Source organism: Drosophila simulans, chromosome 3L, assembly GCF_016746395.2.
Source record: "Drosophila simulans strain w501 chromosome 3L, Prin_Dsim_3.1, whole genome shotgun sequence".
In the NCBI taxonomy this organism is placed as follows: Eukaryota; Metazoa; Arthropoda; class Insecta; order Diptera; family Drosophilidae; genus Drosophila; species Drosophila simulans.
In genome coordinates this window covers 6,990,226-7,007,378 of record NC_052522.2, presented here as the reverse complement: position 1 = coordinate 7,007,378, position 17,153 = coordinate 6,990,226, and the positions used below count along the sequence as shown (strand labels likewise).

The 17,153-nt window shown below is 48.2% G+C and overlaps 6 protein-coding genes across 7 annotated transcripts in view; 2 read left to right on the top strand and 4 right to left on the bottom strand.

Moving 5' to 3' along the window:
* Positions 1 to 110: 110 nt before the first annotated feature.
* On the bottom strand, positions 111 to 829 carry LOC6737088 (acyl-CoA-binding protein). Its single transcript, XM_016170990.3, has 3 exons — positions 716 to 829; positions 607 to 645; positions 111 to 469 (listed from the first exon to the last, which is right to left on the bottom strand). Exons 2-3 carry the CDS (start codon positions 613 to 615, stop codon positions 224 to 226), a joined length of 255 nt encoding a protein of 84 aa, XP_016030717.1. The 5' UTR covers positions 616 to 645; positions 716 to 829; the 3' UTR covers positions 111 to 223.
* A 1,856-nt stretch (positions 830 to 2,685) lies between these two features.
* LOC6737087 (acyl-CoA-binding protein) lies at positions 2,686 to 3,234 on the bottom strand. Its single transcript, XM_002083898.3, has 2 exons — positions 3,114 to 3,234; positions 2,686 to 3,048 (listed from the first exon to the last, which is right to left on the bottom strand). Exons 1-2 carry the CDS (start codon positions 3,120 to 3,122, stop codon positions 2,809 to 2,811), a joined length of 249 nt encoding a protein of 82 aa, XP_002083934.1. The 5' UTR covers positions 3,123 to 3,234; the 3' UTR covers positions 2,686 to 2,808.
* On the bottom strand, positions 2,969 to 6,451 carry LOC6737085 (Bardet-Biedl syndrome 1 protein homolog). Its single transcript, XM_002083896.4, has 5 exons — positions 6,043 to 6,451; positions 4,912 to 5,979; positions 4,203 to 4,681; positions 3,114 to 3,240; positions 2,969 to 3,048 (listed from the first exon to the last, which is right to left on the bottom strand). Exons 1-3 carry the CDS (start codon positions 6,320 to 6,322, stop codon positions 4,212 to 4,214), a joined length of 1,818 nt encoding a protein of 605 aa, XP_002083932.1. The 5' UTR covers positions 6,323 to 6,451; the 3' UTR covers positions 2,969 to 3,048; positions 3,114 to 3,240; positions 4,203 to 4,211.
* LOC27206245 (acyl-CoA-binding protein) lies at positions 3,803 to 4,186 on the top strand. Its single transcript, XM_016170076.3, has one exon. It carries the CDS (start codon positions 3,871 to 3,873, stop codon positions 4,123 to 4,125), a length of 255 nt encoding a protein of 84 aa, XP_016030716.1. The 5' UTR covers positions 3,803 to 3,870; the 3' UTR covers positions 4,126 to 4,186.
* A 229-nt stretch (positions 6,452 to 6,680) lies between the features above and the next one.
* On the top strand, positions 6,681 to 9,031 carry LOC6737084 (protein male-specific lethal-3). The gene is made up of 6 exons (XM_002083895.4): positions 6,681 to 6,937; positions 7,045 to 7,223; positions 7,293 to 7,850; positions 7,909 to 8,405; positions 8,461 to 8,545; positions 8,601 to 9,031. Exons 1-6 carry the CDS (start codon positions 6,836 to 6,838, stop codon positions 8,716 to 8,718), a joined length of 1,539 nt encoding a protein of 512 aa, XP_002083931.1. The 5' UTR covers positions 6,681 to 6,835; the 3' UTR covers positions 8,719 to 9,031.
* Positions 8,720 to 17,153, bottom strand: part of LOC6737083 (FH2 domain-containing protein 1) — a 28,466-nt gene continuing 20,032 nt past the window's right edge. Inside the window, exons 4-12 of one of the 2 annotated variants that reach the window (XM_039293008.2) lie at positions 17,069 to 17,102; positions 14,729 to 14,944; positions 14,213 to 14,360; positions 13,021 to 14,039; positions 12,609 to 12,959; positions 12,165 to 12,544; positions 11,542 to 12,109; positions 11,298 to 11,431; positions 8,720 to 11,235 (exon numbers count right to left, since the gene is read on the bottom strand). In XM_039293008.2, the coding sequence (XP_039148942.1) occupies positions 9,293 to 11,235; positions 11,298 to 11,431; positions 11,542 to 12,109; positions 12,165 to 12,544; positions 12,609 to 12,959; positions 13,021 to 14,039; positions 14,213 to 14,360; positions 14,729 to 14,944; positions 17,069 to 17,102 (4,793 nt within the window). In that variant the 3' untranslated portion in view covers positions 8,720 to 9,292. The remainder of the gene's footprint in view (positions 11,236 to 11,297; positions 11,432 to 11,541; positions 12,110 to 12,164; positions 12,545 to 12,608; positions 12,960 to 13,020; positions 14,040 to 14,212; positions 14,361 to 14,728; positions 14,945 to 17,068; positions 17,103 to 17,153) is intronic. The other variant, XM_039293007.2, reaches the window with a different exon arrangement.

Below are 17,153 nucleotides of genomic sequence, written 5' to 3'. Positions count from 1 at the left end.
AAAGTTCGAGGGGTCCCACCGCTCCCGAATCTCCATCTCCAGCGGGGCATTATAGTTCCATAATGCACGAAAGCTCCAATAAAATGCCGCTCAGCCGGACAAACACCTGATTATTGCTCATATATCTGGTAATCTTTATTGTCCAACTAAATAGTAGTGATGGCAGGTGCATGGGGGGTCCGCAATCGGAGTCGGATTGGATCGGATTGGATCGGTAGCCGGTTTAGGCGTACTTGGGGGCGTACTTCTCGTAGACCTTCACGTAGGCCTCCTTGGCGGCCTCCTTGGAGAGACCCTTGTTGGAGCTCCAGGCCTCGTACTTGGCCTTGTCCTTGAGAGCCAGGGCGCCGGGCTTCTCGATGTTCACATCGCCAACGGTGGCCTGCTTGAAGAGACCGTAGAATTCCAGGAACTCGGCATCGGTGGGCTTCTTGGTGAACTTCTTGGCGAGTTCAGTGGCTTCCTCGAACTGTTCAGCAAAGGGAAGTCGGAGTCAGGGAATATTGTACTTATATAAAACACCATAACAGTGAGAAATGAATGGGAATTTCCTCTTATGCAATCTTTCACTAATTTGACGTTATATCCAAAGTGCAGAATACTTACCGACACCATGTTGCTAGTATAGGATTCTTGTTGGTAATGCTGGAAATTTGAAGGTAATAATCCAAATTAAATATTGAGTTGAACAAGGATCCTTGGCTAATGTGCTTACCGCTGAAAAGGCAAAGACGATTGAATACTTTTGGGTCTTTCATTCGCGCTTATAAAGCTTCGAGACCCTTTCGTTTCTCTGCTGGTTTATGGACGCAAGGCAAATATTCCCATTTTGCTGGTAATCAGCAGATATCGATATCTTTATTTCACTAATTTCGCTGCCCAACTACAAGCGGGCGACATTGTCAAAGGTAGCGATATTGGAGATAGCCCCCGGATACACTTATCGTTTACGGCCCGTTCTGGGAGCCAAGGGCGCACTCCGGCCGGATTCACCTGCGAATTCGTCTCTGGACTTTAAAGCTTTTACGATTAGCCATAAATAATGACGAGCTCTGAAGTTCATTATCTCAAATTCGAGCTAATAATCAATTTCTGTGCAAGAGTTTGTGGCTCCTTGGTCAGCATCAGATGATTTTGCCCCTTTTTATTTTATAATGCATTATACAATTCTAATACATCAAAGTAATTAGAAACTCTCCACTTTGTTCCGGGTAGTAATAATATATTACATATTTCTGAATGTTTTAAACATTACTTATAAATACATATAAAAAGGGGACCAAGTTACAAGTAATAGTTGAAAAAGTTGGCCAAAATTTGATCTTTATTTAACGATTACAATTTTTTTCATTTAACGATTAATTTTTCTTCATTTAACGTTTTATTTTCTGCAGTTGACCACTTTAATTAACTCACCTCCTAAAAGTGTGCTAAAATTTTAAGAACAGTTTTCTAATTATTCTTTAATGTGTAACTTTGTACTTTTGTTAGTGTTGCTGACTAACAAACTTGTCTGTTTCCTTTTTTTTTATTTAACAGGAAACACCCGCACAGTGGTTTCCTTTGTATGGGGAAAGCGACGAAAAATACTTCTAGCACAAAACTTAGCACAAAATATTCTTATTTTTGTAGGAAAATTATATTAAAAAATCAGCCGGATCGGACCGAGTACGGGATCAGTACGGGACACAGACGTCGTACATATAATTTTTTTTCTTTTAACTTTATTCTAAATACCACTATTTATTATACAAATGCCTTCCATTGCAGAGTAATGTCGATTTAAAATGTTTTTTATTGTCTTTACGGACAGCTTCACTTGCAAGTAGCTCACGCTGCAATAATAGATTGATATCATGCTGTCTCTTTCGATGCTATTCTTGAAGCGGACAGTTAGAGCATAACAAAAACATGAATAAATTAGAATAGCTAGACCAAACCACTGTGCATTAGTGACATCATAGCGGAGATAACAGAAATCCACTTGCTATGCACCCACACGCATGCAATGCAAATGCAAATGCAGAGCTTTCTAAGCTTGCTCTCTTTGCTCCCTTTCTCTCTGGCTCTCTTTTGCAATGCCGGAAGAAACTTGATCTTGATTATTTTCTACGTGCGAGCGAGCGAGAGAGCAGGTGCGCAAAAGGTCCACGTTGAATGTCGCGGCCATTGCAATAGCGGGTACCCGCTACCCTTTGGTTGATTAGAAATCCAGCCATATCAATCATTCACAATCGTACACGTAGTCTTTCGAATGAGTAACTTTTTACCGAAAATATATTAGTAAGTTAGTATGACAGCTAAGGTGGAAAATTTTCAATACACACTTTTTGTTAGATGAAGTCTAAACTAAAACTTTGAAGATTGCATAAAGTTTTTTTTTATGAATGGGACTGTCCTATTATAACTTTGGAACCATATTTGTACAGCCCTGAGTTACTTATATCGATCAGCTTAAGGCAAATATATTATAATGGTCTATCAAAAATGTGGCGCCAGGTGGGCAGTAAATTGAATAATAGAAGAATCAGCTAAATCTGATCAGGGTAATATTATTTTAATTATCACATGCTATCAAACGAAAATAAAAACAATTTAGTCTATATGTACAATTTCCAAACAGATACAGCCTAATCAGATTAAGATAAGCATGAAGTGGAAAGTTGTGAAAGAATGCCGGTTGCGTTCAGTTTAAATGCATACGTGTTTGGTTTATTATAAAATTACAATAAATACAGAGTTACAACAATTATCCAACGTAAGCATAGTTAGCTGGTCAAGGGAGTGGGTCTAGCACTAGGATGGCACTTATTCGTACTGGGGAGCGTACTTCTTGTAGACCTCGATGTAGTAGGCCTTGGCATCCTCGGCGGTCAGACCGGCCTTGCTCTTCCAGGCGTTGTAGCGGGCCTTCTTCTCCTCATCCTCCGGCTCCTCGATGTTGCAGTCGCCGACGGTGGCCTGCTTGTAGTAGCCGTAGAACTCGAGGAACTCCTCCTTGCTGGGCAGGTTCTTGAAGTTCTTGGCCTTCTCGACGATCTCCTCAAACTGTAAGTTGGCCAAGGGAATGGTTGGTTACACAAACGATCCATCGGATGATTAAAAAAACTTACGGTGGGCATGTTGGTGGCTAGTTGGTTTCGACAAACAAAAACAATCTGTGTGCGGATTTTGGGTTGAACATCGTTTATATATTGGCAAACATGGCTCACACCTTTCGTTAATCTTATCAGGCCCCCACTGCAATTGTAGTTCCCACTTGGGCTTATCATAAAAGTACTTATGTACATATATATATACATATATATATATATGCGGGTAATCATGAAAAGTGAGAGTTCCTCTTTGGGGCAGTGAAATATATAATTAGTCAGACGGCAGCTTATCAGTTGTGCTCTTGCACTTGCCAAGAAAAAAGTGGAGTGAGCCATATGCAGAAAGCTATATACCCACTATCTGATTGATTGATTGGGCCGAGCCCCAACAACAAATACAAATACAGAAATCTGGATAGCCAAAAGGCCAATACTTTAATTAATGGCTAGCCCATATTTTCCATAGTCATGGACTCTGATTTACACCTAATTCACGTGAGTCAGGTGCTATTATATGTTATCATGGTGAAGTCGCACGATCTGTTACTAAGAATAGTTCTTCGGACTTCTGTGGTAGGTAGATAGTAGTATCTACTCGCAAGTTTCCCCAAAAAATATTAATTAAACTATTTGAGCGGCATTATGGATACCAAGTTGGCCAATGCACCTGTTCGTATTCAAACTAATTAAATTTCTCAATATCATTTGAAATTGCCTATATAAGAGCGCGTTTGGTAGAGTGGACTAACTTAGTATCTTTTACAAACTCAGCAAAATGGTCAGTTTTGAGGAAGCCGCCGAACTCGCCAAGAACTTCTCCAAGAAGCCCACCGACTCCGAGTTCCTGGAGTTCTACGGTCTCTTCAAGCAGGCCACCGTTGGCGATGTCAACATCGACAAGCCCGGCATTCTGGATCTCAAGAAGAAGGCCATGTACGAGGCCTGGAACGCCCACAAGGGTCTCTCCAAGGATGCCGCCAAGGAGGCCTACGTGAAGGTGTACGAGAAGTACGCCCCCAAGTACGCCTAAGGCCAGACTATTCTCCAGACTGTTCTCCATCTGACAAATAAACTCGAAATCTTATTATGAATATCCATAATGCTTACATATTTCGCTTAGAAGGCTGCCTCGGATTGGGGCATCGAAACGGCGGCTGCGATCAGTGGCTTGGCCTGGCCGGCCTTCATCAGCATTACCCGGATCAGGGAGTTATCCGGCGTGAGGCTGGCCGGTGGCAATTTGTCCATGGGATCCAATACCGCCACCACCTCGAAGTCCACCCGCAGAGGAACTCCTGGCAGGACACTCGGTAGTCGGGCCAATGTCTGCGGAATGGTATAGTGGCGCCGGTCCGCGTGGAGCAAAACCACCAGATTGGAGGCCATCTTAAAGGTGGACAGGTTCTGAACGGTGAGGTAGAGCCGAAAGGAGGGTCCACTGCCGCAGACCTCGGCGGAGAGCTTCACGGGTGCGTGGGTCAGGTCTCCAGATATCGTGCTCTCCGACGAGTTGATGGCATCGATGGTTGCCCGGGCTGCCGTGTGGCGAAGACGCCACAGCTCCACTTGGAAACTTCCGTAGGTTGCTAGATTACACATGACAAATTCAATTTCAATCAAATTTTCACAGAACTTGATCAGAACAATAACTATGAAAAAGTGTGTTATAATAATAATAGGGTTTTCTGGAAACGTTCTAATCGATTTTAGTAGGAATTCGAGCCTTTATCATATCAAGTTAATCTTTAAACTTATGGAAAATTACGCTTAGTTGTGATTATCCCTTACTGGTTTGAATTGTTACTTTCCAACTTACATTTGGCCTGCTGCTTCTCTCGAGCCGCCTGCTCCACAAAGATGGAGCTCTTCTTGGGCTTATCCAGAATCGAGGCATCCACGATGGACTTGTGATCGCCCAATGCTCGCTTGTTGGCCAGATCACCGGCCTTGGGCTCAAAGCGGGACACACGTCTCAGGATCTTAACCACGATACCACCAGATTGAGTGACGAGCGTGAGGACATGATCCTCCATGCCCATTCGTCCGTACAGCATGGCATCCACCGTCTCCTCCAGAACAAACTCGTCGACGAGGTAGCGCTGCAAATAAAACTTGACCACTCCTCCTCTGAGGGCAATGGCCACCAGGGTGAGTCCCAGATGGGTCAAGGGCAGCGGTAGGAGGCAAACGGGTAGATCGGCCATGGGCACCTGATATAACAGCTTGCCCCGCTTTGAGTAGCACAGATAGCGATTGTCCATGGTGGAGGCGATTATCGTCTGATCGATGGGCAGAAGAAGGAGACCGGTTAGGGGGATGCCCAGCTTGAAGATCTCCTGTCCCTCCGATTGGCTTTTCCGCAGGAGGTACACACCGCCATTCCGCGTGGCCACTACAATGCAGAAATCCGTCTCAAAGGTTCCCTGCACGGAGATCAGGCTCGGCACGGCCGTCTCATCGTCGCAGGCCTTGCCCTTGTAAACCAAATTGAAGCCCTGCGGCTCCAAGATCATGATGTGCCCGGTATCGGTGGCGAGGACCAAGTGGGACGGGGGATTGGCATCGCTTGAGATGCGCTTTATGCAGCACATGGCCACAATGCTGCCAACCCGACCCACTGGGGAGTCCTTGTGCGTGGCAATGAAGTGCTCCCGCTCTTGCTCGTCCATTTGGAGAAGTCGCTGCGATTTCCGCGACAGCTTGGAGTGGTCTATGGTTTTCAGGGAGTCCAGCAGGGCGGGATGGGCACTTGGCTTCACAACCGGCAGCTTGCGCCATACCTCCAACTCCAGATCCTCGGAGTCCTGTGCGGGAATCGTGTACTTAAAGTATGGCTTTAGATGGCGATAGAAGAGCACTGACTCAGCGATGGCCACGGCAATTACTGGAAAATTGTATTCATAATGGAATCTACTTTAATAAGATTAAAATGCATAGTTATTTCTACCCGGCGTCTTGGGCTCCGTTTCGTCGATGTAGAGACTTTCAATGGCCGCTGGAATCCCAGGCAGTGGCTGCTCGTGCTTGAGCTTTAGACCACGGAAAACCTTCAGCGTGGCACTGGGCTCCTCGGCGGCATTGTCCAGTGAAATGTCCGCCGCTAGCAACCGGACATATCCGTCGCACTGCACGTCGCTCAGGGCCATGCAACTGGAGAGGGTGGTGAGATGCGGTGGAGGAGCCTCCTCCGCCGTGTCCACGTGAAGCCAGTTGGGAGCACCGGCCATGGCAGGATCTTGGTGAAAAATTTGCAGCACAGTGTGAAAACGAACAGGTGATTCAGGACATGCTTTTGTTTTGGTTTTTCTTGTCCTTAGCAACCAGGATGACAGCACATTTTTTGTAAGTTATTGAGGTTTTCGCTTAAAAACACAAAATGTTCATCAACATTATTCTTAAATGCTAAATGGGTAACCTACGTATAACTAAAAAAGCATTTGGCAAAAGGTAAAACTACGATCGAATTACTGGTGATGAATTTATTTGATTTAAATTGGCCGCCAAAAGTGCATTTTGTCTTGCATTGATCTGGTCACACTTTAGGCCGGCCTGCTAGAGACGTGCAAGCATCGACAGTACGTGTTATCGATAAGTGCGAGGAAATATTCGATATCCACGTCAATTGCTTATCGCAAAAAACATTCGCTATAAATATCATCTCAGCGACGCCAGACGTTGAATTCAATATTTAACATTTTGTATAAATAAGTGACTAACTTCGTCCCATTTAACTGCAAGTGATGACGGCGCTAAGGGACGAGACCCCGCTTTTTCACAAGGGCGAGATAGTCCTTTGCTACGAGCCGGATAAATCGAAGGCCCGTGTTCTTTACACCAGCAAGGTAAACACACACATACACGCGCGCGCATTGAAATGTCAAGCAAACGTCATAGGCGAAGTTTTCACAAATGATTTTCCGTTTCCTGCGATTTTCCGTACTTGCCGCAGGTGCTAAACGTCTTTGAGCGCCGGAACGAACATGGCCTGAGGTTCTACGAGTACAAGATTCACTTCCAGGGCTGGCGCCCATCCTACGATCGCTGTGTACGCGCCACCGTTCTGTTGAAAGACACCGAGGAGAATCGCCAGTTGCAGAGGGAGCTGGCCGAAGCTGCCAAGCTGCAAATGTAAGATAACCCCCTAGATATATATATATAGATATATCCCTAACGAGTTCCCCCTTCTTTTCCGCACAGTCGTGGTGACTACTCCTACAAGGGCACACCCGATAAGCCATCTGCTAAGAAGAAACGCGGCGGAAAAGCAGCCCACGTTGAGGAGCCAATAGTGGATCCACTCGACACGGGACATCTTGAGGCGGAGCACGAAATGGCGCCCACTCCACGAGCAGCGGGCAGCCGTACGCGGGACAACAGCGGTGGCAAGAGAAAGGAGAAACCCCCGCCACCCGATGGCCGATTAAAGGGAAACCGGGGCAGACAAACCGAGACCTTCTATCACAATACGACAAATGATGTATCGGTCGATGGCCATGTGCCACAAGAGGATCGCATTATGATGCGAGTCAGCGAGCGATTGCGAGAGCTTATAGAGTACGATCGGAATATGGTCAAGGTACTAGGCAAACAGCACGCACTGCCCGCCCGCGTGCCCATCGTGACCATCATGGAGAACTTCGTCAAGCAGCAGGCCGTGGAGCTAGCCATTAGCATCAAACAGGACAGCTCGAGGGCCAGGAACACGCAGAGTCGCAATGCCCGAATGGAGCGGGAATACGATCGCGTTATGTCCACGTTGGTTACCACTCAATATTAGACTTAACAAACCACTCATACTCTTACTTTTTAACAGTGTCTGCATGCTGAAGGAGGTGGTAGACGGATTGCGTATCTACTTTGAGTTCCACGTGGATGACCACTTGCTGTATAAGGAGGAGAAGGAGTACGTCCACAACTACCTCACAGACGCCAACATGCGCAACTGCAGCCTAATATTGAACAAGTCGTACGAGTACATCAATCCCAGCGGCGACACGGAACTGATCGGTCTGGACGGCACGCCAGTGGGAGAAGGGTCGGGCGACACCAATGGACAGATCGGAGTTAATAGTCTCGGCGGTCCGGAGTACGAGAAGCAGTTGCAAAAGTGCCTGCTCTACATTGTCACCGCCAGCGGGAAAAACACTGCGCAGGCCTATGAGAGGACTTCTCCATACACGGCTGCCTACAAACTGCCCGTGGAGATGCGTGGATTTCTGAGCGAAACATTCAAGTGGCGGCTTTTATCAGCGGAATCGCCGCCAGAAAAGTCCATGGTCTTTGGCGCTCCCCACCTGGTTAGGCTAATGAGTATGTACCATCTTTTTCGCATTCTATAACATAAATTAAATCGTGGTACTTGCAGTTAAAATGCCCATGTTCTTAAACGCATCGCCGATCAGCAACAAGAAGCTAGAAGATCTACTTCCCCACCTCGACGCCTTCATCAAGTAAGTCTGAGACCCCTCCCTAGTCCATCACTAAGCTAATCTGTTGGTTTTGCAGCTACTTGGAGAACCACAGGGAGTGGTTCGACAGGGAGAACTATGTTAACTCCACTGCCCTGCCCCAGGAAGAGCTGCAGCGGGAGCTGTTGGACTCCCTGGATGGGATTGCTGCTTAGCTTTAGTTGATCGTAGTTATATAGTTTATTTATTATTACGATTAAAGCTTATGTTCTTTTATTTAAAGATTTGTAATTGTCGTTTTGGTTTCTTCAACTACACACTTTGTAAACAACGCACTTCTATATAAAAAAGTCTCCTAATGTGATCGTATAATCGAATAATGCCTATAACTATATATGTTAAATATTGAAAATACGATTTTAACATTTTTTTTTTTTTTTCTTATCCTAAGTTTTAGTTGAGTAGTACATGCTAGTATTTTTGTCATGCCTGTTTTTTGTGCTCAAATATATTGAAATATATATAAGAGTTGGAAAGTTGTTGTCTTTTGTATAAGGGATTTGCGGGCCTTGACTTGGAATGTGCAGGGAATTCTTAAGATTTGTATAACTTCTCAAAATATTGCAACTGTAACAACTATGTATGTGCTGATTTGTGTTTTAGATCCTGCTTAGAAATTCGAAATTGTCGCTTGGACGGCTTGGAGTTGGATGCATTCGCGTTTGTAACATGTGTAAACTTGGGACGTTAACTTGGACGATGACTGGATCCGGACTGGACCGCGTGCCCTCACTTCTGTCGCTTGGTGGCACTGCTGGCCGTGGGTCGCATGAAGCTGCTCACGGATCTACTGCTGCTGGTGCTCCTCTGCTGCGGACTGGGGTTCGCACTCATCCTGGCCTGCTGCTGCTGGTTCAGGGCATTCTTCACCAGCACCACGCTGCGAGCGGCGCTCATTCGGGACTGTGACTGGGGTTGGGACTGGGACTGGTTTTCCTTAAAACTGGTGCTACCATGGATACTCGATTTCGGAGCGGTGTTGGACATCTTGCTGCGCACCAGGATCACACTGGGTCCCACACTCGAGCCGCTACTACTACTCCTGCTGGCGGGGACTCCACGTCCCTGGCTAGGTCGCAGATTCTGCGCGGCCAGTGGTCTTTTGCTGGGCGAGGAGTCAACGGACACAGTGGCTCCTGCTCGCTGGACGGCGGGCAGTCGTCTCACTACAGTTTGGGTGGAGGCTCCACTGTTGATGGACGATCGCGAGGAGCGCAGACTGTTTCTCGAACTGCTCCGCTCCACGCCGGCAAGAACCTGTTGCTCCTGCGGAGAGCGTCTCACAGCGGATGCGGATCTCAGCGGAGCTGCACTGGCCAACGGCTGACCGTTGGGCATGCGCAGCGGTCTGCTGGCGGAGAGGCTCCTCTTGACCGTTGCAGTTTGGGTGGCAGGGATTTGGTTTTGTGACTTGCTGGCTGTCGATCCTGAGGGTCCGGAACTCTTCATCCTGGCCTGCTGCAGGCGATCGGCCAACCTACTGCCCATCTGGGTGATGCTGGTGGTTGTGGGCTTTTGCTTCTGCATCGGCCGGTGGCGAGCAGGAGTCTCGCTTACACCCTCGTTGCAGGAGGAGTTGGTGCTCTCGCCCTTTCCGTGAGACGGAGTGTCCGACACAAGACTTTGAGTCTCCTCGAAGCCTTCGTCATTCAGTTCGTGGTGACCACTGGCGGACAGTTTTAGCTTGGAGGGCGTGATCTCCCGCGGCGGACTCCAAGGTCGTTCTGGAGTTCCCGTGGGCGATTTAAGATTCCGAATGGCCTCCCTTACATCCTCCTGATTGATGGAGCTTATGTGGCGACCCACCTTCTCCAGCTTGTTGATCGTGCGCTCCTTCTGCTTGGACTTCTCGGGTGCGGGTGGCTCTGGCTTCGATGGAGAAGTCTTTGCCTCTGCTGAGCTGGTGGTCAGGGCCTCCTCATTGCCACTGCTGTAGTCCGTGGGTCTCTTGTAGCGTCGTGTGCGGCGAGCCAGGGCATGGCGATCGAAGTGACCCGGCGCATCCTGTTCCGCTGGGTTGATCTTCTCCTCCGTCGCAGCCTTTGGTTTGTCCGTCATGCTCACCGTGACCACTGTGGTGGTGGGCGTGGCTATGACCCGTCGGCTCACTGGTGGCGTCTCTATATTATCCGCATCCACGTCCTTGGAGGAACCCTGCATCTCGTTTTGCGTCTTGTGGTGACTGAGCAGGCTGGCAAAGGTGTCGTCGGACACTTGTGGCTTTGGTGACTTGGGTGGCAGTGGATGCTCCTCCGGCTTCGCGGGCTGCAGTTCCCGGCTGGAGGATCGCCTGATATAGATTTGCAACCGCTCGTTGCTCTTGTCCCTTTCACTTTGTTTCTGGATAAGGGACTTTCGACGATCTTCCTCAGCTATCGATTGCAGTGCTATGGGACTCGACTGTTCCTGCGATCGCTGTCGGCGATATTGACGCAGTGCATCGTGCGGCTGAGCATCGGCAATGGCCTGCAGATTAGCCACCACGTCCGTCTGCTCCAGCGTCCTTGAGGGCTTCCAGTCGGCGTAGACGCGCTGGTATTTGCCGGACTCCTGATCCATTCTATTAGTGGAGTTAGTGGGATTCGTGGTCGTAGGCGTATTCGTTGGCGTAGCTGTCGTCGTCGAAGGCAGGATCTTCTCCTCCGGCAAGGGGTCCAGTTTTCGTTCGTTTTCTGCGAACATAGAATGTATCTAAAAGATCCATTTGGTCCTGAGTATGTGAGGGGCATCTTACCAGTTTCGTTTTCGAGCGATCGCCTATTGGCGTTGACCAGTCGACGCTTCCGCCTGTACTCCTCGTTCTGCTTCTCATCGCTCTCGTTGGATTGAAGCCACGTCTCGATCTTCTGGCGCCACTCACGGGATATTCTGTAAAATAAATCATTTGTATATTAATATGTGGAAGAAAAGGCTTAGATGTATGATGATAGATAGATATATAGATAGATACTATAGGATACTTTATTTGAATCTCTCACCTTGGTTTCGCATCCTCGTTATTAGACTGCGTCTGAGCAATCGCCGATCCACTGCCCGTGGGCGTATTCGCTGCAGTTGTGGGCGTTCCAGCTGCACTGGCCAATGGAGATTGCAGTCGCTCCTGGACATTTTGCTGCTGCTGCTGATGAAGAGGAGCCGGGGAGCTGGCTCGTTCACGATCCAGGCCAAAGTCAATGTTGAGCAAATCGGGTCGTTTGCGACTGGAACTTCCAGAGCGGGCGCGACGAGCCCACGAGCGATCCAAGCTGCCGTAGGCCGCCTTCCGCTCCCTGCTATTGTGTCCATCGTGGTGAGGACCCGTCGAGCTCCGAAGGAACTCCATCAGGTCATCCTCCTCGGCAAGAACTCGACTACGCCGGCGCCTCAGACTTCCGTTGGGTGTGATGTCCGGAGAGGCGCCGTCTTGCTCCAGGCGGATGAAACCATTGCTGAGCTCTCCGGATCCCAGGTGGCGGCGACTCAGCGCCGGACTAGCCCTAGGATCGAAGAGAGCATCGCCCAAGAAGGAATGCTCCGAGTCGGAAACTGGCGTTCCAGCCTGACCAACTGCAGAATAACTTAGTAAGTAAATAAATTTCTTCCAAGAAGAGAATGCACTTACTCTGCCTGGCTCTGCGGGCCAGCTGCTCCTCGCGCTGCTTCCTCCTGAGCGTGGCCTGCTGCTCCTGCTGCTGACGGCGCTCGTTCTCCTTGACCGCCTGCTTGAATTTATCACAGAAATTGTGGAAGATCTTGAAGCACTCCTCCAGCCGGAAGGTGGCCGCGTCGTCGCAGAAGAACTCGGACATTTTGAGCCGCATTGATTCCACCTGTTTCATGCCAGCTTGGAGGACGGATAGCTCGGATTCGGCGGCCTGCAAAAAGTCGGCCATTTGCTCCTTGATGTCCACATCCGTGGCAGGTTGTTCGATCTGTCTGGCTATTCTTCTGATCCTGCCGTCCAGTGTGTTGATTTCATTGTTGATCTGCTCTGATGTTGTTCTATAGAAATAAGAAGGTTGAGTAAAGGATAGCATTTTATGGGATGAATCAAGGATTCACTTACTTGCTGGCACTTTCGAGGTTGCTCAGTTGTCCTGTGAATTGAAGCAGTTCGGGATTACGTTTCTCCGCCTGAAGAGCCACAAAGTGGATGAGGTTCATGCCCGGCTTATTCGCCCGGATATCAGTTAGCTTTTGCAGCGATGATAGCTTTACGCCCGCCGCATTTCCTGCATAACCGCCGGAGTTAAGGAAATTTCCAGCCACAACGACCATGTAAAGGACCTCCTGAAGAGTCTTGTTATTCAGTAGATCGTCGCCAGCATAGAGCATCGAGTTGATACAGGGCTCCAGATAGGCCACATTCGCCGCAAACTCCTCCTTGAGCAACATGCTCTCAATCCGCAATTTGTAGCTATACAAGTTAAAGGGTAAGGTGAGATAATAGTAATGCATATTCAAGGATAACAACTTACTTGGGCACCTCCAGCAGCTGCAGCAGGAACTTTTCGGCATTGCCCAGTCGAGCCTTATCCCCGTTGAATCCCTTCAGCATGTCCAGCTCATCCACCTCGGGCATTATCTTAAGCAGACCCCTCAATCTCTCCGCTCCGATCTCCTCGTGGGCTCCCTGCCGGATCAACTGGATGATGTCGTCGTTGCTGGTGCGGAATTGCTTCAGGAAGATATTCACATTCAGACTTCGCTTGCCGTCAAGCAGGGTGATCTCTGTGCTCTCCTTCTTGGACTTTCGGTCGAGTGTATCGCAGCCATTGGATCCGGCGGAGGCCTGACTGCCATCCCGTCCCAACTTTGGTGATCCCTGCGCACTGGCTGTTTGCAGGCAGAAGAGTCCCTCCATCTCGTTCCAGTCGATGTCCTGCATCGGGCTGTCCTGGTGATTGCTGGCCACAATGCTCCAGATGTTCTGCTTGCCCAGGACCTTGTTGTGCGGTATCTTGCCCCAGTTAATGGTCTTCATCTTGGCCTTGGGAGCGGGTGTGTCCTGTTGCGGCAGCAGTATGGCAGTGGCCACCGCCTCCGCCGCCAAGGGATCTGGTGTCCTGGGCCGTGAGGCCATTTGCATCGAGGGCGGAGGTGGCGGCGGTGGCAGGGCGCCGCCATTGATCATGGGCGGTGGCGGTGGTGGCGGTGCTGCCCCATTTATCGGAGGTGGCGGGGCCGGTGGTGCTACGGGTGCCATTGGTGGTGGGGGTGGCGGAGGCGTCGTCTTGGCCGACACGCCCACCGGCTGAGCGGGCTTGCGGGTGGGGCTGCTGGCATCGCTGCCGCGACAGCTCTGGCAGGCGAACTTCTGGCTACTGGGCGTGCGCAGCAGGCGCACCGAATCCTCGTGACTCTCGAGGAGTGTGGCGCGGTGGACCAGACGCTCAGTGGTGTCCCAGATGATATCGCTGAGCGGCTCCTTGGGATCGATGCGCAGCAGGTGCTGCAGTATGTTGAGGAATGGCACTTCCTGCGGCGTATCAGCCACCTGTGAAATATAATGTGATGTAAACTTTAACATGTCATATTTACAGCAAAAAACTATATAAGTTACTGAAACACTTGAAACTCATTAACATAAAGCAATGACTATGATTCAATGTTTTCCACAATGCCAGTCGCAATAACCAATAAAATACATACGTCCTGTTGCACACTCACCTGTCGCAAAATCGCGTAGAAGACATCAAGGTGCGAGTTGAGATTGATGCCATCGGGCGCCTGAAGGCTCTGGGCCTCGTCGCATTCCTGCTGCTCCACGAATACGTCCAATTGTACAATGATATCGCCCACACTTTGTGCGACTTTTCTGTAATGCAGAATGTAGCAATGATAATCACTGGCAATTAGAGGGTTAAGCTCTGGAAAATCTTGGCATTCCGTCCGACAGTCCGCACTAATTATTCAAGCTGGCATTGCTGCTGGCAATTTGTAGTTTGTAGGTTTTGTGTTGACACAACTCACTAGCTTTTAATTTATTTCCTATTTATGCATGAATAAATATATATGTATTTATGGCCCAACAGGAGGAAGGGGTTTATCCACAAGTAGTCGACGCTTGCCAGAATCGATAGAGAACAACAAACTCCGCCTCTGACATTGAGTAACCTCCGGAGGCTGCCAACAAAAAAGGGGGTGGGCAGATGCAAAAGGACCTTCGACCCGCTGCACACTCACTTGAGATTCTGCACCAGTTGCAAGGCGGCGCAGCTGTAACGGGACAGCGAGCCGCAAAATGTGAGCCGCCGCTGCAGGTGCAACGGCGATGGCGATGGCGTCACGGAAGTGGAAGCGAAACCGGAAACGGATGACGCCGATGAGGCGGACTCCGATGAGAGCGATGGCGGCGGCGAGGGCGATGCTGACGACTCCACGTTGCCTGCCTCGAGCAGCCTTGGCAATCAAAAAAATAAAAAACTCGCTTCTACAGGCACATCATTTCACACGCGGCGTGCAAAATCGTTAGCCTTGCGCAATGTCCTTGCTGGCAGCTCCGCTTTTGGCCTTTTGACAATTGATATCCATACATCGACTAGCACTTTTTTGTTGCCCGTTTTAATTGCTTGCCCCAATCGCTTTTGCGGTTCGAACGAGAGAACGGCCAGAATGGCAATAACGAGGACGAGACAGCCTGGCACTATACAATGTTTGAGCTATGGCCACGACTTGGCGCTTTGGCGGCACGGAGAGCCTCGTCGCCAAATCCGAGTCCTTGTTGTTTTTGGCGGCCACGTGCTGCGCGCGCAGGAGTTTTCCTCACCATTTGCGAAGCGCCCAAGGCGGCCTCTTTCATTTTCCGGAGCAACTTCGTCAACATCCATCGTGCACATTGGACACGCGGACACTAGCACGTGATTCTCCGCTTTGTTTTGTTGTTTTGGCCAGCAGTTTCTATTTTGGTCCGTCACGGAAGTTGTTTAGGGCTTTTGGGAGTTACTTACTTGCGGGGGCACAAGGAAATTGGGTAACCAAAACGCCAAATTACAAAACTTTAAACGGAAGCTTCAACTAAGCGAAAGGGAAAAGTCAAAGTGGTGGAAATCCAAGTTAACTTTTAACTTAATATTGAAAGAATCTTAGTTTTGAATCCTTTTAAACTAATTTTAATAAGATGGACTTTTGCAAAACAGCTTAGCTACGTTTCCTATTAGAGTATAAAGACCAGAAATATATAAGGTCTTATATTAATAAGGTGCCTTGATCCCCAAACTGTGGTTTCCAATTGTGTTTCCGACTCTTTGGACACTCCATAAAAATACTTCAGTAATCGAAAATGTCTATTCTTGACACGGTTCTAACAATCCCCCTGAAATGCGATACTTTGGAGTTTATTTTTAGCAGACATTTATGAGTTTGACGGTAATTCGATACTAGCACACATCCATCATTCTCGGGTTGATAAACAACTTAGATTCGGATTTCGATTCGATTAGAACATATTATGTAGGAGAACAATTAAAAGCCGCTTAAAGCATCTGGACAGCTTCCAAGCTACGCAGAATCGAGACTCGACTGAATCTCAATGGTTCTCCATCTCCTCCAAATCAAATAAAATAAGAGGCGGTCTCAAATCAAAGCGCTATGTGGCTGAATGAAAACGTTTAGGTTGATTCGAAATTCCAAATAAATTAAATAGCGCCAGCAAACTACGCATTTCGTTGATGTGTGCGCGTTAAAATTTTAATAACAATAGAACTGAAGGGGGGATCCTCGTCTGTTTGGGAATGGAAAAATGCCACAAGACAAATGGGCCGGGACAATCAATTAGTCAACTCTGTGCTCCAAACTGACAAGCTGAGGAATCAGCCAGCTTGTTTGTTATTGTTCGCATTTGGGCTTGAACTATTTTCAAAATTAATTGAATTTGCTAGTTTGTCAGCATGCTTGTTCTCTCGCGTTTTCGAGAGCCACAAATTTGTCAAGCAGAGGGCCATAAACAAACCCGTTTTGAAGGGTGAGTCGCAGATCCGACTAATTGATTTATTGTTGACTAATTAAATATTGAATTAATTGGTTTGCTCGCAAGCGGCGCAAATTATTTGCATAAGGCCCGATCATCCATTCAAATGGTCATCTCCTCCAGTTTGACGAACGTTTGACAATCAACCCAGCAATTTCTTGAGTGGTCATTAGCGATCCGCCCCCAGATCGTCTCCTCTTTTTCTTAATTTTTTTTTTTGGCAGAAAATTAAAAACGATTTCAAAATCAGCAAATACCTTGATCTTGTCTTGTTTATCGTATCGCCATGTAGTCCCATGCAAATTAAATGTGCGTCTGACTCGAATAAAACATAAAAGGCAGCAAATGGCAATCGTTAAACTGTTTGTGATACTCAATCGCTCGATTGTGGGAGCCTTTTCAGGGTTTTTCACCCAACTCTTTTATTTATTTGAACTTCACACGATCGCGTCGAACTATGAGCGACGCCCTCAGCAAATCTGGGTGCTTAAATATGTCTCGTCTTTGGCATTTCGATGAGCGTCCTCCTAATCGATGCACTTCAAGTCAAAACTCACCTTAGGTTATTGAGCAGCGGCAAAACTTTGAGACCTGCAAGACAAAGGAGAAATTTGTGAATTGTGGGCGGTTTTGATGGGATCT

Coding starts and splice junctions, on each gene's coding strand:
- LOC27206245 (XM_016170076.3), top strand. CDS start 3,871: ATGGTCAGTTTTGAGGAAGCCGCCGAACTCGCCAAGAACTTCTCCAAG.
- LOC6737084 (XM_002083895.4), top strand. CDS start 6,836: ATGACGGCGCTAAGGGACGAGACCCCGCTTTTTCACAAGGGCGAGATA. Junction 6,938..7,044: donor GTGTTCTTTACACCAGCAAG/GTAAACACACAC, acceptor TACTTGCCGCAG/GTGCTAAACGTCTTTGAGCG. Junction 8,406..8,460: donor CCACCTGGTTAGGCTAATGA/GTATGTACCATC, acceptor TGGTACTTGCAG/TTAAAATGCCCATGTTCTTA.
- LOC6737085 (XM_002083896.4), bottom strand. CDS start 6,322: ATGGCCGGTGCTCCCAACTGGCTTCACGTGGACACGGCGGAGGAGGCT. Junction 5,980..6,042: donor AACGGAGCCCAAGACGCCGG/GTAGAAATAACT, acceptor ACAATTTTCCAG/TAATTGCCGTGGCCATCGCT. Junction 4,682..4,911: donor AGAGAAGCAGCAGGCCAAAT/GTAAGTTGGAAA, acceptor TGTGTAATCTAG/CAACCTACGGAAGTTTCCAA.